General features: G+C 41.9%; 1 protein-coding gene across 1 annotated transcript in view; it reads left to right on the top strand.

Annotated features, from left to right (window-relative positions):
- The window catches only part of adcy8 (adenylate cyclase 8 (brain)), a 111,893-nt gene that overhangs the window by 33,626 nt on the left and 55,279 nt on the right, over positions 1-22,988 (top strand). The window contains exons 2-5 of the mRNA XM_071903288.2: positions 12,039-12,188; positions 19,574-19,704; positions 21,362-21,473; positions 22,670-22,797. Coding sequence (XP_071759389.2) covers positions 12,039-12,188; positions 19,574-19,704; positions 21,362-21,473; positions 22,670-22,797 — 521 coding nt within the window. The remainder of the gene's footprint in view (positions 1-12,038; positions 12,189-19,573; positions 19,705-21,361; positions 21,474-22,669; positions 22,798-22,988) is intronic.

The following is a 22,988-nucleotide window of genomic DNA, read 5'->3' as shown; positions in this document are numbered from 1 at the left end:
AATTTTTATGTACCAGCATGAGGTCACCGTTAAAGATACTCAGTTTTCCAGGAAGAAAAATGAATGGGATTTTGATGTAAAAACTGTAAAAAAATTGCATTTAGACAGGTGTATATTATGATATGGAAAATTAGCTCACAAGGGAAAAAGTCACTTTTCATTTTATTGTGACTTTAAGGGAGATCAAGTAAAGTCACATTTTCACAAGGCAGAGGAGTAAGCTGCTAATGAGAGCAGAGATCCAACAGAAACCTCCAGTGAAGAGCCAAGATGTCACAGTGCTGAATACTGGAATAATAAAACTGCTTTGTCATTTGCTTTCTTGGCTTGAGAACGAGGTTTTTTAGCCTCCGGAGCTGAAATGTGTTGCACAGGGAACTTTTGAAAGCCAGAAACCTCAAGTAATCAATGAATCACTGGTATTGATCGACAACCCCCTGCAGGTAGGCTATAATATGGTCATTTTGTGCTTCTGGTGTGGCAGTAAAAAACCTTACTGACACGCCCTGTTAGGAAAAAAAATATTGTCTTTTATGAGAGAGAGAGAGAGAGAAAGAGAGAGAGAGAGATGGTGTAGTTATTATGGTAGCAGATGCTCAGGACCTGCCCAGGCTTGTCTATATCTGCTCTAATTAACCCCCCCACCACCCCACCCCATGAGAATACCTCAGACATGGGACGGACCAAATTAACCCAGTCAATACAAAATAGAAACAGGTGCGCTTCTTAACAGGTGCGCTTCTCAAAAGGCTTTTGTACTTTGTAGCTGGGTGCTGGACTTCAATAATCAGAGTTCAAGTTTAAAGAAAGCAGCACATCAATATTATAATGGTAAAGAATATAACAAAACAACGTCACCTCATTTTCACCAATTTATTTTTTGGCCATGACTGCTAACGCGTGAACCCAGTCAATGTTGCAATTTACCAATTTATTGACTGTTTTAATTCAAAAACACTCAAATTCAGTCACAAAGATGTGCCTTGACATCCCCAAGTGTTGAGTGTTGTTTTTGTAATTTGCCTCTATTAACCATTTAAATAAATAATATAGTGAGTGAAGTGTGTGTGTGTGTGTGTGTGTGTGTGCAGACAGTGAGGTGGCACAGAGGGCTCTCCTCTCCTCCTCCCTCTGCGTGATGTGTTAACTCTCAGCAGCCTGGTTAACAGTTGCATCATGTGGAAGGAGGAGGAGGAGGAGGAGGAGGAGGAGGAGGAAGAAGAAGAGGAGGAGGAGGAGGGAGAGGAGGAGGACCGGCTCCTGGTTGCAGACTGTTACATCAGCTCAGCCTTCAGCCGGGGGAACTGAGGGATCCGCTGATGTGGCGGCCAATAAAAACCTTGTATCTTCAAATAGTTGTCTTTCAAAGAGTCAAGAGAGGCAGACCTGTCTTCAGATTATGTTGTTGAAATGTTATCATGCTGTTTGAACGGGTTTCATGGCCCTATAGGTTCACAAAACTCCACCTGTGAAGGACAATGGAAACTTTGGGTTAAAGCAAAAAGTCACCAAATCGAAATTATAGTTTTTTTCTTGTTTCAACAGTGAAATATTGGCATGAAACTGGCGACAATTCATCCTGTTAACTGTTTTTAAATCATAAATTTCAACCAATGATGTTTAAACCAAATCTTCATATTAGGGTTTGACTGATATATCAATTTGCCGATGTATTGGGACGAAATTGATCTTTTATTAAATATTGAATATCGGCCAGTCGGTGTCGTCCGCCTCCTCCTGACCACAGATACAGAAAACCTCTGAAAAATCTCTCTAATGTCTGGAAAACCTGACATTAAAGTGTATTTTCTTTGCTCATTTTATCTATTCATTTCATCTTTCATAATATTTTTATGAATTAATAATTAATTTAAAAGGCAGTAATGTATCCCAGAGTTTCTCTACCATTGAATAGGTGTGGTGGGTCACTCTGCCTTGAAGAGCTGCTGACGCTAAAATAATTTAATCAGTTTCAGTGGAGAGTTTTAGTGTCCCATGATGCTCTAAATGCTGTTTCAGAGACTTTTACATCCTGATGAGAAGGGGAACTATGGGGAAACACTGAATCCTTGTAATTTTACGGTATAGAATATTATTAAATGTCAGCTATTGGCAGCTTCAATACAAAAATATCAGTATCTGTCGAACCCTAGTTGATATTAACATGTTTTAATGAAAAGTAACGCAAATGTGTGCCGTCCCAAACTAGACACGGGGGGGGTTAGAGACCGACCTGTCCTTTTGAAACCGTCTAATGGCCCCGCTGCACCGCTTCACTCCTCCAGTCATTATCGCTGACCTGATTTATTCTCCCGGCTCTGTTCTCCGAGCCGCCGCGGTGTCGAATGTTCCCCATCTAAACGCTGCTCTTTTCAGAGGATGTCTCGGCTCATTGACTCGTCAAGGGAGCCGACCGCTCCTCGGTGACGTCAAACCCCCCCCCCCCCGTCCCCCCCCCCCCTGTCCCGTCCATTAATTTTTTACCTCGTCTTGGCACAGTTTTTAGAGCGGCTGTCTAGTGTAAACCGCCTAACTGCAGTTTTGGTGTGTTTTTCGTGCTCGTGTGTAAAAGCTGTTCGGGAGCTGAGCGAGCTTCATGACCGCTTGGGCCAAAAACCTCATTGTCTGTTTTCAAAACCACACGGGTGTCAGTGAGGAAACGAGGCTTCTCTGCTTCGGTCCAGAAAGATGAGATTTTCGGAGATGTGTTTTTCTGTCAGCAGTGTGCTTATTCCACTGATTCGCCACAGAAAAGCCGCTGTAGCACACTGTTGAGCTTTGAGACGTGTTATCTTTTATCTTTTTAGAACTAGAGTGCCTGTTAGTTCCCTCCATTTGTTTCCAACATGGACACATGCAGACAGACAACTTTGCAGGAGCTGTTGTCATTAAATTGCATGTGTGTGTGAATGAGGGAATTAAGGCAGTGCGCACATTTTCTGGCAACAGTTTGATTTGCGTCAAACTTATGGTGAGGCTTACTTTTTTAAGCTGACAGAGGTGGAAAGTAACTTAGTACATTTACTCAAGTACTGGCACTTTACTTGAGTATTTCCATGTTGTGAGACTTTCTACTTTTTCCTCCACTACATTTCTCTGCCGGCTGGAGTTACTAGTTACTTTGCAGAATAAGGTTTTACATGCAAAACATACGATAAGCTCATAAAATATGTTGCATTGTTAGAGTTTAAACTGCCCAACAGTATCTGGAGCAGTTAGACCGACAACATTAAAATACTTCTGACAGGTTCATGCTTCAATAATTTAACTCTCTGACAGAATGACGACTTTTACTTTACATACTTCAGTACATTTTACTGCTAATACTTCTATACTTTTACTTAAGTTCACTTTTGAATGCAGGACTAATGAAGTATGTTTCCATTATGGTATTGCTGCTATTTGAGGACTTTTTCCACCGCTGCCAACTGAGCAGGGGAATCAAAACAGGGATTTGAGAAGTGAGTCGGACGTTGTGAAAGCACAAAGCTGACCGCAGAAAATGCATGAAAACCAGTGGAATGGCAGCTCTCCAGCAATTTGCAAGACTTCCCCTCAGCTCCTCCACGTTTTCTTTGTTGGCCGCATGAGGCTGACGTGTTTTGGCAAAAGCCTTCATCGGTGCATTAGGATTTAGCCAATTGTTCGTGACAGAGCATCCAGCCGGGAGGCCGACCTGCCATCCACTCAGCACAAAGCAGGTCATCTGGCCTACTGTTTGCAAAGTGACTGCTGTGTGTTTTTGTCCGCCATGTGATGAAATGGGCAGTGTGAGTGTGTGTGTGTGTGTCCTGTCTGTCAAGCAAGATATCTCAGGTTAGATCTCAGACACCACTGCTTTGATTTGGATGAACCTTGGAGGGATGATGCATCTTCGCACTGTGTTCCTGTGTTTATAAAAATGATGGACGCTATGATTAAAGGTCATAATTTCAAACTCTGAAATGCCATAACTGCTATAGCACCGGTTTCTTTCCAGTTCTGATGAAACTTGGAGGGATGATGCATCTTGTTGCCGACTGGCCCAAGGGCCGCCTGCATCATTTATAGAGAAGACATGTTTACTGCTGCCTTGCTTGGCTTGTATTTTAATTTAATTGCACAGGAATATAAAAGGGTTTCATTGCCAAACCCCATACATCCATCTTCCACAAGAATGCTCACCTGATGTCCATGGGTCATTATTTTAAAAATGAGGATTGAAATGTTGCTTCTTTGTAAGCAACATGGCGAAGGCAGATAATTATTATCCACTAGTTTTGCTTTCATGCCAGGAATCATTCTGTCAGAATAGGTAAACATCTTTCAAAATGTGGATACTTATTTTTATTTATATTCACAGAGAAACCTACATCCTGCATCTAGCGTGTTTAAAATATTTATCAGTAGAGATTATGCAAAATGCAGTAGGGATTGTGTACAAAATGCAAAATAGTTTTTTAGGAAAATGCAAAATAGTTTTATAGAAATTTTACTTATGGTCAGGTTATGGATTAAATTTGCTATACTAATGTCAAAATGACATTAGTATAGCAAACATTACATTAGCCTTGACATGCCTTGACAACATGTCAAGGCACATAGGGTTAGGGTTTTGTTTTGTTCTGATTTTGTAAACCATCAAGGACCACGCTGGAAACAAGTGTTAAAGTTGCTTTTCCGTGTTATCCTCTGGGTTGTACTGTTGTTTGTACCTATACCCAATCAATCAATCAATCAATCAATCAATCAATCAATCAATCAATCAATCAATCAATCAATCAATCAACCAACCAACAGACTGGCCAAAGGGAAACACTACAATTACAGCTCAAAACAAGGTGACATATTTGTCCCTGATTGGCCCAGATTGCATCATTGGTGGAGAACAACATGTTTGTTTTTGCCTTGTGTCAAAGTTGATCGTCTTTGTCATCTTGAATATTTCTTTTAACCTGCTTTTTTTTGGAATGACACATCTCCTGAAGCCCCGCTGGGTTTCTGTGTCTCTGCTGCAGTTTGTTTTTCTTTCCTGCTCTTCACTTTTCCAGTGTTGTCAAACTAGACGCAGCGATAACTAAAGTTCATTTGTTTCCAGTTGGAGGTTGATTGTCCTGATCAGAGCATTTTATTGGCCTTCTACTTCAGGGCCTATTTAGTGTTGTGATGCCTCGGTTTCCTCATCACAGACTGCAGCCCAGCCAGCTCCACTGATGCTGCTGGATGGCAGTGAGAGCTGCTTTTGGTTTTCTGCCATAGTTGTTTGGTCTGTAACCGGCCCCTGTATGCCCACATCTTTAACCTTGCTTTTGAGACCGGTAAGAGGTTCTGGTTTGGCTCCAGGTTTCCATCCCAAATACTGAGGAGAAGTACGGCGGCCCCTTTTTACGGAGATGTTTCTGTTCTCCCAGGTGGGTTTGACCCGAGCCAAAAACATCCTTTGGAAATCCAACTGGAAAATCCTGGAGGGTCTTTTTCCAAAATGGAGTTGGCGGTAACCTTGAAGCTGGAGAACAGAAAGTCGCTGTTTTGAATCCCTGCACCCCCTATGTTTATAATAGTGATTATAAACAGGGGGATTAGAATCATATGACAGCCATTGAGCTGTGTATATTGTAAAGCACCATAGTGGTAGGAAATGCATGTGACATCATGGCAATACTATGAATAGTTTATGAATAGGTTATAGTGGGCAGCTCCCAGTATGAATGTGTGTAACTGTATGAATGCGATGAAGCGGGACGACACATGCTCAACAAACCCTCCCCGGATAAATAAAGGTATACAAATATATGAAGTTACAGAATGTTCTTAATCCAGTAGTCACCCTCGTAATGAACACAATCATCTGCTTAAAAGACAGAAAATGGATGGAACTGTATTCTGTATACCACCATGAGGAAGGTATAAGACTTAAATTATTTTACCACAAATATGAATCAAGTCTCGTAACATATTGCTAGCCGGATAACACTGACTGGAACACGCGACTGCACACTGCATTCAGTTATGGTCCACTGAATTGAATTTAAGTATGTAGATTTTATAGTAATGAACTGTCATGGGATAGATGCACTGTCAACACTTGGGGAACACAGTATTGAATCGTGTTTGGTTCCACGTTGGTCGGTTTAAATGCCAAGCAAGCTTCCATATTATTCTCTAAGGAATCATGAGTGTTGTTTGACCGGAGTTTGGCTCTCGAAGACCACAGAGAGACATTTCACTCCTCCATGCCTGCACACGATCAAACCTTACGACCGTGTGGCAAAAATAATTTTCACAAAACATATCCGTTCTTTATTGAGCAGTATTTCATTAATAAAACAAAGCAGAAAATGTATTATCGTGAAAATGTAACTATACATCTTCACAGCTTAGCTTCGACTTGTCATGCAACTTGGATGTTACAAGAGAATCTACTCCTGGTTCTTCATTTATTCCCAGCAAAACATTTAGAAGTTGAATAGATGCTGATACGACCGTCTGTACCGACACTGAAAACCTGTGTAAATTTATTAACAAAATAAAAGTTGAGATGACGTCTGTAGTCGTCCAGAGCTGCTGCCTGCGTCGTTTTAGGAAATCAGGACCTAAATATCTTTTTTGATATCAGTAAAATGGGAAAACAATTCTGTACACTGCAAGTAAAAGGCTAGGACAAAAAGGTTTCTTTAGTTGACAGGTAGATGACTCAATTGATAGCAGCTGTGTTCACACTTTCCATCCTGGTACAAGTGTTTAAATAGCCAATCAGAATAGGTCAATTTCATCCAAATCCAGAAGATATGGAGACTATAGTAAAACCCCCACAATCAGCTCAGAAACACAAGGAAGAACACATTCAGAGAGAGTCTTACTCTTACTTACACAAGATACAGCAAAACCCAAACAGACACGAGAGAGGCCCCCACATGTCACAGGAAAGGTTTTACTATGGTCTCTGTGCTGTAAAATCCTGATTAGAAAATTTCGTGCACGTTTGGGTTGACCCTGAACGTCACATAAACCTGGGGGGTCGGACTCGGCCATGTCCTGCATGTTGCCGTCTGTCAAATGCTAGCTGGGCTAGTCTGCATGGACCGCTGCCATACAGTAATGCATGGCAATATATGAAGCAAAATCTCTCTATGATTGTACGGCAACTCATTCTCTGTCATTTTTATAATAAATCAGTTTGTTGTATAAGCAGTGTTTCGGTGTATGTATGCAATATATGCAATAAGCTATGTATGCTAACGGTTCGGTTGCTAACGTTAGCTAGCAAGCCAAGTAAACAATTGTCACTGTATTCTCTATAGAAGAGATGAAGGCAGCTGATCAATGAGGCAGACAGAGAGCTGAAATCACATTCAAATAGGGCTGGGTATCGGTATTCGATACCTTTAAGGTATCGACCGAAATAACCCAGTACCAAGTAATATCAAAACTTCTCCAGTCAAACGATACCTGCATTCGATACTTTTTGTACACAGATCTAGAAAAAAATGACTATTTGTATGGTTTTGCTCGCAGCCAATCACCACAAGCGTTCTTCGATTTAATGCGACATGTGATTGGCCCACTACCGCAGCAACTACAACCCATACAGTCTGTGGTGGTGAAGTCGAGTGCGGTGTGTGTGACGGAGTTGGCAGTTCAGCGTGCCGAGATGCCACCAAAACGTTAAAAAAAAAAAAGGTATCGAATGAAGTACTCTATTGGTATCGGTATCACTTTAAGGGTACTGGTATTGGTACTGGTATCGTAATTTTTTAAACGATACCCAGCCCTACATTCAAATAAACTGAGCATTAATTCTGTCTGTATGTCATCACCATGATGCGCCGTGGGACTGAACAGGATCTGTACTTGCTGCTGACTCGGCGGCGTTGCTTCGATCGTTCCTCGCTGTTGGCTGCTTGTAATGCCGGAGATCTAAGAGTTTTAAGCTCATTTCACTGTTAGTGTGTGTCAGCTGAACGCCTGAAATGTAAAATGCAAATGAAGCTAAATTACCACCTGCCATGACGAAGGCTGTAGTGCAACATGAGCATTATGTGTTGTCGAGCTTTGTGATACAGTAAGGCATCTTTGAGTTTTGGAATCGTTCCTGCCGTGTTGAAATTGGGGGTTGTAGATGTTTCAAGCTGGTTCCCACTGTCGTCTATCAAGAGGTTTTTTTTTTTTGTAACAGAAAACCCTTGTTATAGAAGGCCTTTGGGAGATGGTGTGACTTAAACTGGAACTACCTCTATCAAGGCTGTGTAATTGGTTTTATAGCAGTTCCTAGGACATATATAGGAAATGAAAAGAGACAGTTGTTCAGTGTGTGGAAAACCGAGTTTGCCCAAGCCTCCCAGAACTGTAAATCACTTTAACTATTCTTTCATCACTTGCCCCAGAGGTTGGAGGGGACAGAAGTTGGAAGGAATCCCAAACCATCTCTGAACATGGTTCTGTCCTGAAGATAAGCCTCCAAGACTACTTTCTGCACGACTAATTTCTAATTTCTGACTCAAGTGATTCTAATTCTCACCAGGAACCCAGCAGATGCCAGCTTCAACGACAAAACAAGCACAACATTTTCACAATATCGTGCCACAGTTAAAAGATCAAGTTAGAACAGCTTTGGAAACTGTTTTGAACTGACAGAGAGATATTTAGGCCCTGATTTCACAATGCAGGCAGCAGCTCTGGACGACTACAGGCGTCGTCACAACTTTTGTTTTGCTGCTGTATTTACACAGGCTTTCAATGTTGGTGCAGGCTGCCGTTAGCCTGATGTTCAGACTGAACGTCCATCTGGTTCCACTCCATTATTCAGGCTGAGACTTCCTCCTCGTTAGTCGTTCTCTGTGTGATTTGTGTGTTGATTTTCCCTGAACCGATCACTAGTGACTGACTTATCTGAACTGATCACTAGTGACCGACGTATCTGAACCGATCACTAGTGACCGACGTGTCTGAACCGATCACTAGAGACCGACGTGTCTGAACCGATCACTAGTGACCGACGTGTCTGAACCGATCACTAGTGACCGACTTGTCTGAACCGATCACTAGTGACCGACGTATCTGAACCGATCACTAGTGACCGACTTATCTGAACCGATCACTAGTGGCCGACGTATCTGAACCGATCACTAGTGACCGACTTATCTGAACCGATCACTAGTGACCGACGTATCTGAACCGATCATCTGAACCGATCACTAGTGACGACGTATCTGAACCGATCACTAGTGACGACTTATCTGAACCGATCACTAGTGACCGACGTATCTGAACCGATCACTAGTGACCGACTTATCTGAACCGATCACTAGTGACCGACGTATCTGAACCGATCACTAGTGACCGACTTATTTGAACCGATTACTAGTGACCGACGTATCTGAACCGATCACTAGTGACTGACGTATCCGGACGTTCTGACGTCACTTCAGTCACATGATGCTGCAGCCAGTCAGCCTCTACATCCAGGGTTAGCAGACATTTACCAACTGACCCAAGATTGTCCGTCCATTTTGACAAAAGTGTCGTCTTTGCAAAGACAATCTGTTGGTTAAGGAGGTGATTTCAACAAATCTATTCTGCTGAATCGCCAATGAAAAGCACGAGAGGTTCAAACTCCCGCCCACAAAGGCTCTGATTGACTCGATTGTTTCTCCGAGCGAGAACAAGCCGTTGACGAGGGAAACACCAGGCTCTCTGAATCGCTCCACAAAATCTGAAAAGTGGGCGGGACGAGATTCAGGAGTCTGGAACCAGGTTATATTTGTAGGAGTGCACCGATCGATCGGCCACTGATCATAATAAGTCGATAACCATTCTGAATAGGTCATCAGTGATCAGCTGATCACCGTTTCAACTGCCTGATCGGAAAAAAAAAAGTATCAGGAATCAGGATCAGGAAAGCGGTCAAATGTGTGCTGTGAAAAGTCTGATCCAGTTTGTGCCAGTCAGCAGAACATTAGCAGCGGCGGCATGTCGTCCATCTGGCAGTGACCGGTCGTTTCTGATCACAGCCTTTGATCAGAGATTGGAACCAGTTTCACATATTAGACAGAAGGCAGAGCCAATGCTGCCGCAATGAAAAACCTTTCATGCACGACCAGTGAGTAAGCTCCTGTGTCATCAAGCACACACTAACATGCCATTATGTTTGGATAAAAGATTTAAGTAAGAACAATGTTAAAAGCAGTATTGGAATTTCACTATTTATGCTTGTTGTGCACTTTTACATGATGTGCTGTGATGTTACATGATGTAGCTGAACTGCATCATTTTAATGATGGTCACACTGATCACACTCTTAAAAATACACAGTGTAAGACATAGAGAAGATACTAGTGCACTCTATAGAGTATCACACTGTTTATACATTCACCATTTTATCACTATGTGCATTCAAGCAGCATGGCTCTGGTTGCTGCGGTAGAAAGTATAAAGAGAGCTAAAGAGTGAAAAAGGGAGAGCAGCATGCAAAATAAGATTAAGTTCATGTTCAGTCCACATGTTTCGGCTCATGCCTTCATCAGAGTAGAAAGGAAGGAGAATTTGGTTTGGTTTGATTCAGCCCCTTGCCAAACTCGCCTCTTTTAATGAACTGGAGCAATACTGAATACTTTCATTCATCCATGCACCAAGCCAGCGATCTGAACTTCTCTTGTTACTTCTTCATTGGTTTTAGAAGTCTCACAAAATACCACAAGCCACACTTTTGCCAGATTTTGGCTTCCCCCGTCCTTCTTGTAAAACCACAAGTCACATGTTTCTCACTAATTCAGTACAATATCTTATGCTTTATTGGCGTGAAAGTTACAGGAACCGGATAGGAAAACTGTCTAAATACATTGGGAATTCATCATAAAGAAAAACAATTAAATATCTCTAAAACAAATAAAGCTCTCCCTTATTGTATGCCTGTGTGTGTGTGTGTGTACTCATGTGTGGATGTGAAAGTATAAGAAAAATGTTAAAATCAGTGTATGTGCTTGTGTTTGTGTGTGTATGTGTGTGTGTGTGTGTGTATTCAGCCTTTTTCCATTTTATAACAAGGAGCCTATTTAAGATCCATTGTCTGTAACCCTGGTGAAGGCTTTCTCCCACAATGCATTTGTTTTTCTGTACCAATATAGACATGTTTTTGAACATTCATCGGCCTCCAAGAGTAATTAAATTCGTTTTTTGCTTCGTCTTCGTAGTGACAGTTTAGTTTTCCCTCCACTCAGATTATCAGCATTGCTCTCTGTCTGTTTGGAGCGGAGAGGTTTTTCCAAACTCTGTGGTGTTTCCTCCTTTAGTTCAGTTGGTTTGTCCAGGTGAGAACAATGACCTTTGAACTCTGGTGGCACCGAATAACAGAGTCTCAGTCCTGCGGTGCGGTTTGCTAGGAGTGAGAATGTAATCCAACCAACTACAGGAAACCACTCCAAAACGCAAGGGTTTATGGGTAGAAGGAGATTCCTCATGCTTGGAAAGCCTAGCAGAACAAAATGAAGTCTGGACTGATGCTCATATTCAGCTGTTCCTTCATGTGTTCTTAACTGGTATGAACACCACAGAAGAAGAGACAGACAAGTCCATCATGCTGAGACAAAGTTACAGGAACTGGAGACGGATTTGTTTTTGTTTTTATTGTTTTAGTGTTTCTCTACTGTGTGTATTGTTGTTTTGTTTTATTTTTGTGCAAAGAACTTGTTAACACCACTTGTCAACTCCAAGTGCTATACAAAAGTTATGCTATATGAAAGTTTTATTATTAGTATTATCATCATTATTATTATTATTTGTTTTGACTCCACTATCTCTAACTTGGCAGGATGACAGGTGACCAAAACTGTCCAATAAATGAGCTGCTTGTGAGCCATGTGACTTTTGTCCTGGTTGGGTTCTACTGGAGCAGTGTGAAGCTAAACGAACCAAATACAAAAATACAACAAAGTCAACGTTTCCAGTGTGGTTCTGACAGCCAGCTGTAGGTGTGATGTCTCTCTCTCTCTCTCTCTCTCTCTCTCTCTCTCTCTCTCTCTCTCTCTCTCTCTCTCTCTCTCTCTCTCTCTCTCTGTGTTCAGGTGGTGGCCCAGGCGGTCTTGTTCATGTGTATGAACACAGCGGGGATCTTCATCAGCTACCTGTCGGACCGGGCCCAGCGCCAGGCTTTCCTGGAGACGCGGCGCTGCATCGAGGCCCGGCTGCGGCTGGAGACCGAGAACCAGAGACAGGTCAGTGTGCTGAGGACGTCCGGCATGTGACAGGACCCTGACCCTGACCCTGACCCTGACCCCAACCTGATGTTACAAAACGATTCAAAATAATCTGTGGTGCTTTTTAAAGAGCCATAGAAAAATCCCCCTCAGATACTCTTACATTGTTATATATCATTAATCTGTGATGTTCGATGCAGTCCAGGAGTTATTTTTTGATGAAGTGTCGTAATTAACTATTTTCCCTCAACCTGCCGCGTCTACTTCTCCTTCAGTTAGTGATTTCCTACGTTTCCCAGAATGCCGTTAGACAGGCCCCAGAGAAGAGTGTGAACTTGTTGCTTTAAATCAAAGGAACGTAAATATATCTAGCTCTTTGTTGAACACCGATGTGTGTCTATGATTGCAGCAGCGCCCCTTGCTCAAAATGCACCATTGTCTTGTGGCTGCATTGCATTCTGGTCTATTGAGGCTGCTGTCAGTGGAGAAATCAGTCTCTCTGCCTCATCTATGATGCAGAAAAATCACCAACAGCTGTTTTTTAACAGTGTTTTAGGGCGCATTTGTCCTTTAAAGTGACAATTAAACAGCATTTTGAGAGCGTCTTGCTTCCTTAATGTGATGTATTTCCTGTTGAAACAGGATGTTGGGGCGGGACATAACGCAGGGAGGGATCATTCAGAAGTGTAAACCAATGGGAGATCAGTTAGAGAGAGAAAGGCAGTTTGATTGGATGGGAAGGGGCGGAGGGGGCGGGACAGTTTGAAAATCTGATGTTTTATTGGTTTTATATTTATTGCTTTTATGTGGCCTCCTGATACATGATGATGTCACCACTAAAGGTTTTCCAGGGAGTAAAAGTGATGAGATTTTGATGTAAAATACAATAAAATAAATTGTACATTTACGGTATCATAGTTAGAATGAGCTAAAAAGTAATTTTTCATTCCAGTGGGACTTGGCAAACACTTTGACAGTCTGGATCCTCCTCTATATTTTTTCGAGTATTGAATATTGACCTTCAGTTGGCCGCCACCACCACAGCTCCCTGGCAGCCCAAAACACAATCATACATAACAGAGTAATGTGATAAAGTATTTTCTCTGCAGCTGCCTCTTGGCCGGAGGTAAAGCTCCGTCTGAAGTGAATTTGATCTAAATGAACCAAAGTGATTGATGAGTTTCACCTGACAGGGCAGAACGTTAGCAGAGCGTTAGCAGAACGGCTAACGAGCGCACTGATAGGAGAATAACATTGACTTTACATCGATCCAGTTCTGCCACACACACACACACACACACACACACACACACGCACACGCACGCAAAGCAACACATGTACACAGAGACAAAGGAACACACTCGGTAGTAAGGCAATTATTGTCCTCATCAAGCATCACACACACACACACACACACACACAAAGCTATCACATGGACACACACACACACACACACACACACAAAGCTATCACATGGACACACACACACACAAATAGACACTACACACAGACACATAAACACACACACATACCCACGAAGAAACACACTTTGTTGCAATAGAGCTCTTACACTCGCAAAGTAAACACATACACATGCATATATCCACATGCACACTCACAAATAGACACACACTAGACACACACACACACACACACACACACACACATAGAAAGCTATCACATAGACACAGACATTCAAATATAGACACACAACACAGGGACAGACTCAACAAACGGACACACAGACAGAAACAAGCATTCAGGCCCACACACACACACACACACACACATGGATAGATTGTGTGTGTGTGTGTGTGTGTGTGTGTGTTAGCAGCTTGTTTACTCAGTGGAGTGGACGGTCGGGGTTTGAGAAAGCCACAGAAAGCTTTTACAGCGCAGTGTTTCCTGGAAGGGCCGGCCAAGACGAGCGTGGGCTGGACCTAATGGAGCGAGCGAGGGCGGGCGAGCGAGGGCGGGCGAGCGAGAGAGCGAGGCCGGCCCGCAGCAGCCGCCGCCGTAATGTGGACAAATGACACACTTTTATTTGTGTGAATGTGCCGCTGAGAACGCAAAGCCACATTTGTTTCCTCAGCGCGAGACAAGACAGATTCCCTATCTGTCTCTGTCTCATCCTCCCTCCCGTTACTTTCTTTAACAACTTGTTTCATTCCTTTAAAGGTGAAGCTGCTGTGCGTGTAGCATTCTGTCAATAAGTCAATACCGCATTAACTTTGAGACATTACTGTAATTACCGTAAACAAATGAGACCGTCAGTGTCAGCCTCTATCAGCCTCTACTCTGCATCCTCCATAGTTTCTCCACCTGGTGGATCTGGAGGGAAATCTGCTGGATCGCTTTACGGCACAAAACAGGAAGAGGTTCTGTTCTTCCAGAGCAAACGGAGCTAAAGCTGAAACAGTTTCTGGCAGCAGATGGTGGAAGGAGGGAAAGGAAGATGGAGAAATCACTTCCAACATGTTGATCCTCTTCAGGGAGGGGGAGGGGGGGCAGGGAGCAACGGGGCTGATGGGAAATGTAGTCTTAATGTGGAGAAACACTAGAACTAACAATACTACTGGAGTGAGATAGAGGAGAACAATCGTCTCCACCATGCTCTCATTCGTTTACAGTAAATATACCAAGATAGCACTATTAATTTGACAAATTATGTACTGAAAAAACGCTACATGTAGCACCTTAAACAACTCCTTTCATAAGAACAATTACAACTACAAGTCTGTTGAGCTTTGCTGACGATGTCAACAAACGTCTGAGAAATGCAAATGCAGAGTTTCATTCCAAAATGAAACATCCACAATTTGACAATTTCACTGATTGAAAGTATTTCTGACATGAAAGTCAATCCCACTGCTGAATATTGTTTTAAGGTATTAGCCGTCTTGAGTCCTTAACTTAGAAAATAGCAAGAATCACAGCGGTGGTGCCTGATAATATTCCTGTGGCCAAATCATACGATGACTATTATAATATCGTCGCTGTCAGGTGAAAACCTCGTAACTCTCATTTTGGTGATTTTCAACTTTAATGGATTGATTACATGTTGAGAAAATTGTACAACCCGTAAACTGGAAAAATCTATGATCACCAAGCTAAAAACAAGGCTGTTTTTCAAAGTTCATATTTTGGAGATATGAGGTTTTCACAATATGCAATATGATAATTCTAAGGCATAAGAATGTCAGCTAAATGCCCAGTATAAATGTAATATAATGCAAAATGGTCACTTTTGGGTGTAATGATTCATCTTATAATATGGAGCAATGAGCTTAATGGATATTTATTGTTTTGGAATGAAACAGCTCAACTGCACAGGAGATTATGAATAAGCAATAACTTCAGACCACCACTGAATGGAGTGAAAATCTCTTTTGTTGCCGTCTTGAAATTCACCAGCTCACCTTAAGTGACAAGAAAACACGGTGAAGGAACAAAATGTTCTGTAGTAAAGCCTTAAATTCACGTAGAATGTGAGTGGATAAGATAGAAGTTGTCAGTGAGCTGCTGGCGGACATCGGCCCGAGGCGAATATCAAGCTGCGCTAATGACTTCCAGAGCAAATTTGACATCGAGTCCGCTGGCTCTCAGCTGTCCAAATGAGAGACGATGTCCAGTGGAGCAAACACACTCGCCATCCCCCCCAATACTCTCCACGCTGCAAAAAATACCCATCCTGCCGAGTCATTTACTGTGGGATTAAAACAATAAACAAGCAAAAAAAAAACAAAAAAAAAAAACACTGCTCCAGGCATGAGTAGAGACACAGTTTGACTTCAAAAATTGTCTTGAAGATAACTGACAGTGTCTTGAAATAAGTCTGTTCACTCCATAAATGTCAAGCTGCCATTTCATTCAAGAACATTCTTGAATCGAGTCAAGCTGCACTGGAATCATCTCACTTCCACTTTTCTTTTTCACTTATTTCCAGAATTTTTTTTTTTTTAAGTAACAATCTGTGACATTTTCATACAAATAAATGTCTTTTTTTTCCTACTCTCTAGCGCCAATTGCACTAACACAACAGTGATCCACAACCTATATCCAGTTCATAAATCTTCTCCACTGTCTGTTCTAAACAGCCGGTGTCCGGTCGCTCTTTCCTGGGAAAATGATGCGTTTCCTGTTTGTTTGGAATCAACAGAAGAAGAAGAAGAAGAAGAACTGGGTAGTTAGCATGAGCAGTGATAGCCACCATGGCTGAACAGACAAAGAAAAGAGAAACTCAAACTGCATCAACAGAAAACCCAAGCTCCGCCCCCACACTGTTTGATTGACAGGTGATCTGTGGGAAGTGCAGTGCAGAAACACCACAGCAGTGAGCGCTGAACTACAAAGATGGAGACTAAATGAAAAAAACAAAGATCTCACAGGTTCCCCCCCTCCTTTAAGGCTAAATATAAGACGACTTGCGCAAACGGACATTTTTTGCAGTGCATCTCCACCACCAGACCCTGCAGCATTGGTTGCAGCGCAGCAGCCGAGGCATTAGCAACGCTCCACTGAAATGTTTCTCTGTCTAGACCTTAATTTGGGGATGCTTGGAACACTGCTCTGCTTTCCAGCACAGAGACCAGGTCAACACAACGCAGCGGTGTGTGTGTGTGTGTGTGTGGCGTGTGGACAGGACAATACACACACCTGGTCTCTCCATTACATTGACGAGCTCTTCACATTAATGAGCGCAGCCGTCCCGATGAGCTTCAGTTCCTCGATCCCCGGCAACAACAAGCAACACATGGGGGGAAAAGCCACAACATGACAATAGATGTAACACCTGTGTGTCTGGTGCAGCCAACATTTAGATATTGAATAGATGGGGTGAGGGATCGCTCAAAAGATTAAACCGGTGGAATATGAGTGAGGGAGAGAAAGGCGGTTTAATTTGATGGGAGGGGTGTGGAGGGGCGGGATTGTTAAAAATATGACCGTTTTATTGGTTAGAAATGAATATTTATGCCTCCTAGTGTTATCCAGGAAATAAAAGTAATGGGAGATCATTTCATGGGGACTTTAAAACCAGTTTAAATACAGCAACAAAATAAAAGCGAGACGATGCCAGTAGTCCTCCGTAGCTGCTGCCGGCATCGTTTAGGTGAAATCACCTAAAACAAAGTTTCCAAAGCTGTTTTAATATGATTTTTTTTTTCATATCATATTGTGAAAATGTTGTGCTGCACGTCATGTGAACCTGAGGCGTCGGATCAGCCACCTGCTGCACGTCGGCATCTGTCTACGGCTCGCTGGGTCACAACATGACGGAGGAGCGGTAAAGAAATAAGAAAGCTGTAAAAAAAAGACAGGAGCAATGGATGGATTTGTTTTTTGTTTTTTTTTGGCTGAGCACGAGTTCCATTACTGAAGTGCACTTTTCTCCCACACACAGTAATGTTCAGGAGGCGTTTTCAAGCCTTCAGACAACTTCAGAGACGAGGATTGTGCACTTCCCACAGATCACCTGTCAATCAAACAGTGTGTGGGCGGGGCTTGGATTTCCTGTTGATGCAGTTTGAGTTTCTCTTTTCTCTGTCTGTTCGGCCATGGCGGCTATCGCTGCTCATGCTAACTACCCAGTTCTTCTTCTTCTGTTTGTTTATCCAGAGTAGGGAAAAAAAAGACATTTATTCACAATTATGACTTTATTAATTGAATTATTAATTGTCGGAGAGTGTGTCTTGTCCATTCAGATTTTCCCAGCCAGGGATTCGAACCAGCAGCCGTCCTCTTCATATAATCGATGCTGCCATCATGTCTCTGGTTTACAGTGAAACTCACATTTCTATCAGACAGGAGCGCTGTGTTTCATTCAGTGTGAAGATGCTGTGCGGAGATAGATGTGTGTGTGTGTGTTTTAGAGAATAGTGAATGGGGCGGCGGATGCAGGCTCTCTCTCTCTCTCTCTCTCTCTTGTTCTCTCTCTGTGTGTCTCTCGCCCACCTCTCCCCTCTCTCTTTCTCCTCTTGCTCTCTCTCCACTTGTGCTGGAGGTTTTGAGAGGCTCTCCAGAGCACTCAGGCTCTCCATGCAGGGCTTCACACCGCAGTTGACAGGAAATTGGAGGCCGGCGTTTATACTGTGCTGCCCCCGGACCGACAGGCTGATGGGTAGCGTGAGGCTGAGAGACACGAAAAAATCAAACTGCGATTATTTGACAGAATATTGCAATTGCGATTTAAACCGCTGATTCAGATCATCACAAGTTTTTCTCGTCATACATTTTTTTAGAACTTTAAAATTGTTTAAAGAAAAGTGATTTTGTTAAAATAAACCAAATAGATGTGAGTGTGCAGGATTTACTGAGTTTGAGTCTGATGAAAGGTTTTGATTCTAAAACTCCTTGTTCACAAATCCAGTTTGGACCAAACTCTCTCTGAAGAAATTAACTGCAGACTCTGAGATTTGGAAAAATTGCAGAAGTTCATATTGCGATTTCTTGCGATTCTTCTTTTCGATTTAATCGTTCAGCTCTAGTGTAGAGTCAGTGTATTTTCTACTGTTAGCTTTAAACCTGCATTATACAAGATTTTTATATAACAATACACCCGTCTTCTCAGCCTAAACCACAAAGTGGGGGCTAAGAAGTTAGGAAGAGGCAAACCGATTTATGAGCATCTTTGAAAGAAAAAGAAAAATACAAAAATTACATCAAAGAAAGATGGAGGACATTTCCACTTGTTGTTGAAAACGTTTGATCTTTTCCTCTCGTCTCATCACCGACCGGCCGGTTTGTGAACACTTTCCTGTCGTCACCTTGCAGGATTTCTGTGTTTTGAAGCTTGAATATAAACCAGCACTGGTTTTAGTATAATCAGTGTCTGAAGGTGGCAGCTGCTTGGCTCCCTGCAGGTCCTCCAGGCCAAAAGTATTGAGGGCCGCTGGAACGTCCCGGCGTCAGATCTGTTTCTGCCGCTGCCAAGTGGCGGAGCGTCAGAACACGCCGACTCGGCAGATTGTCCGTGTTGTTTTTCTGAGCGGCCTGAGGAGCTTAGGCTGGCAGAGCCTCCGCCGTCTTATAAATCATTTCTTACAGACAGGCTTTTACGTAATTTGTTGTTTTTTTTTTACCTTTTTGCCTGTTTAATTCTAACTTTTTAACATCATGTCTGACATTTTTATTCGTTTTGACGGTTTATCTCATGTGTTTTTTTTTTTAGAACACTTAACTCTGAAAAGTGTTGAAGTGTTACACATATAAAGTTTGTTATTGAGTTTATTTTCTATTTCAAAATTCCACTTCCACTTTGATAAGTTGAAGTTGAAGCTTATTTCTCAATGAAATATTGAAATATGTGATTATCTCCTTCTATTTTTGCTTGTGTCTTTTTTGCCTGATCTCTTGCAAGATTCTCCGATTTTGAATAAGACTTTTTCTTTTTTTTTTCCCCACAGGAAAGACTGGTGTTATCAGTCCTGCCACGTTTTGTAGTTTTGGAAATGATCAACGACATGACAAATGTAGAGGACGAACACCTCCAGCATCAGTTTCACAGAATCTACATCCACCGCTATGAGAATGTCAGGTGAGACCGCCGTTCTGGTTCCAGGTTTTGGTTTTGGTTCAACCTTTATTTATGCAGGGAAACTTTTGTTTAGCATTCATATGGTTTCACACGTTTTCACCACAGTCTTGTCCTGCAGTTTGAGGACGAAGTGCCTTGCTCAACGGCACTTTGATGGTAGTTTTTGATGGAGAGGAGAGCGTTACAGCAGATCTTCAGAGATCTTAATTCCAAATTGAATTGAATTTAATGAAATTCTGTAAAATTCCATGTATTTTTCTTTTTGTAATAATAACAATATTTTATGGGACACAAACGCCCTCCAAAGTCGAATGATTAAGTCGAAAAATTTTGCTACCCGAGTTTCCAAGTTTCCAAGTTATGATGCCATGGTGACCTTTAACCTTCTCAACAAAAAAATAGTTTTGTGTCAGGCAACAGTAAGAAAACACACAGATGCTCCTTTATTTGAACTAAACCAACATTTGTTTGAATGAAGTTCATTAAATTAACTTGTTAAGATGCAGTCCAGGTTTGTTTATTGCATCTCTTCTGGGTGTGATTAAATTTTTCAGAGTTTTTAAATACAATTTGCTTGTTATCATCAATTTAGACAACAGAATTGTGTATCACGATATCACAATATCATCATATCATTGCGATATGATTCCGCTGAGAGAAGATAAACGATAATATTGAATTATCACCCAGCACTACAGATCACAAGCTGATGTTTATTATATCTCTTCTGGGTTTGATTTTCTGACAAAATAGAACGTGAAAGCAGCCGTTTGTGTGTTGGCCTTCTGGAGGTGTCAGGGGTCAAATCCAACCAATTACCTGTGATGGGTGGAGCCTATCTGATAAACCAATAACAAACCTGCCCCCCCACCCCCACCCACCCCCAGCCTAGTTTAATAACACAAGGAACATTAAAGGGAAATCAGATCCTGAGTAACAGTAAATGCATAATTCTCTGCTTATCAGCAGCTGCAGCACTTTTCAACAGGAGAGAGAGAGAGAGAGAGAGAGAGAGAGAGAGAGAGAGAGAGAGAGAGAGAGAGAGAGAGAGAGAGAGAGAGAGAGAGAGAGAGAGAGAGAGAGAGAGAGAGAGAGAGAGAGAGAGAGAGAGAGAGGCACAAAGATACAAGAATTTCAGAATCACTTTATTCACTTCAGTACAATAAATGCACATGAATCTGTCTTGGAGATACTGGTGTGGAGGCTGACTGACAGCTCACAGTGTTTCGCAGCATCCTGCACTGCACAGGAAATTAAGCAGACAGTATTTTCAGTATTCAATTTTCCGTATTTTTGTCTGCACTTTATGTTCTGTGCTCTTTTGTCCTCTTTCCTTTTATCTGCTTTTAATTTCCTATGTGTTTCTAACTTGCCTTTTGTTTTATTTCTTTTTGTAAAGCACTTTGTAACACTTTGTTTTGAAGACTGCTGTATAAATCTTACTTACTTATTTTCAATATTCAGTATTTTCAGAGTGTTTCAGGTCAGTATTTTCCAAGATGCAGTGTGTGTGTGTGATCTGTGTATTTCACCTGATGCAATCGTACAAAATCTCACTGTTATTGATGTTTTCTTGTTATGTGTTTTCTTGGAGTTGATAGAATGGTTTCAAAGAACTGACCCGGATATTAATGTGACATTTCCGTATTTTATTCAGCATTCTTTTCGCAGACGTTAAAGGCTTCACAAACCTCTCCACGACGCTGTCGGCGCAGGAGCTGGTGCGAATGTTGAATGAGCTGTTTGCACGCTTCGACCGCCTCGCCCACGTGAGTTCACCTCGCTTCTGAGTCGCTTTCACGTCCCGGTTTGTCCCCAGGATTAAAAAGGTGCTGCGTGTCGCACTTTAACATCAACAAATACCACATTCATTTTGAGATGTTAGTATAATTACCATAAACGAATGCAGAGAAGCCTGTCAGCCTCTGTCGGCCTCTACTCTGCATCCTCCATAGTTTCTCCACCTGGTGGATCTGGAGGGAAATCTGCTGGATCGCTTTACGGCACAAAACAGGAAGAGGTTCTGTTCTTCCAGAGCAAACGGAGCTAAAGCTGAAAGAGTTTCTGGCAGTAGATGGTGGAAGGAGGGAAAGGAAGATGGAGAAATCACTTCCAACATGTTGATCCTCTTCAGGGAGGGGGAGGGGGGGCAGGAAGCAACGGGGCTGATGGGAAATATAGTCTTAATGTGGAGAAACACTAGAACTAACAATACTACTGCTGTGAGATAGAGGCGACTATACCAATTTAGCACTATTAATTTGACAATGATATATTGATGTTTATAAATGTTACTCTTAGCATCCTGAAAAAAGAATAATAAATCTATCTATCTATCTATCTATCTACCTACCTGTTTGTTTCATGTTAGGACAGTTGACTTCTTCAAAGCTTCTTCACAATAACAACTAATTAGAAAGCTTACTTTCCTTCTAGACTGTTCATTTTCTATTAATCTTATAGAGAAATAAATACTGGTAAACGTAGATCAGATACGACAGATTTCCTGGTTGACTCAGCACACAGCTGATCTTTCAAAACCCATGAAAGCCAAAAGTCAAATCAATATTATATTCAAAGCAATGGAGTCTCTGTCTGAGAATGACTGTGTTTGTCCAGGATGAGACTGAAGAGCAGTCAGACCGTCATGCTTGGCCAGTCTGAAAATTGAACCAAACTGAAATGCATTTGTTCCCAGTATACTGTTCCTCATTGTGTTGAAGCCTTGGAGACTGCAAGACAGAATCATCTGTCAAGTCGATGCATCAGTCCAGACAGACTTTTTATGTAACTTGTTTTGACCTAATTTAGTCGCCCTGTATTTGCCCGTTATATTCTGCCGTACCCCAGTTTTAATTCCTTTTCTTGTCTTATTCACTTTCCTTTGCAGGATAAATAAAGTTTCTCATAATAGACGCTGCAGTAGACAGTCAGTGTGTCACCTGTCACCTGCTGTGTGTTGCAGGAGCATCACTGTCTTCGTATTAAGATCCTGGGAGACTGTTACTACTGTGTGTCCGGCCTGCCAGAGCCCAGACAGGACCACGGCCACTGCTGCGTGGAGATGGGCCTCAGCATGATCAAGACCATACGGTACTATGGTTTATCATTATTATTATTATTATTATTATTATTATTATTATTATTATTATTATTATTACCAGTATTATTAGTGGTGGTAGTCGGAGGTGCAGTGAAAGTAGTAGTAGTTTTAGTGGTACCTGTAATTGTAGTAGTAGTAGTACTGGTGTGGTGAAAGTGCTAATAATAGTAGTATTAGTTGT

This window comes from Centroberyx gerrardi, chromosome 13, assembly GCF_048128805.1.
Source record: "Centroberyx gerrardi isolate f3 chromosome 13, fCenGer3.hap1.cur.20231027, whole genome shotgun sequence".
Lineage (NCBI taxonomy): Eukaryota > Metazoa > Chordata > Actinopteri > Beryciformes > Berycidae > Centroberyx > Centroberyx gerrardi.
Note: the sequence above shows the minus strand (reverse complement) of the source record. Positions and strands in the feature narration are given on the sequence as shown.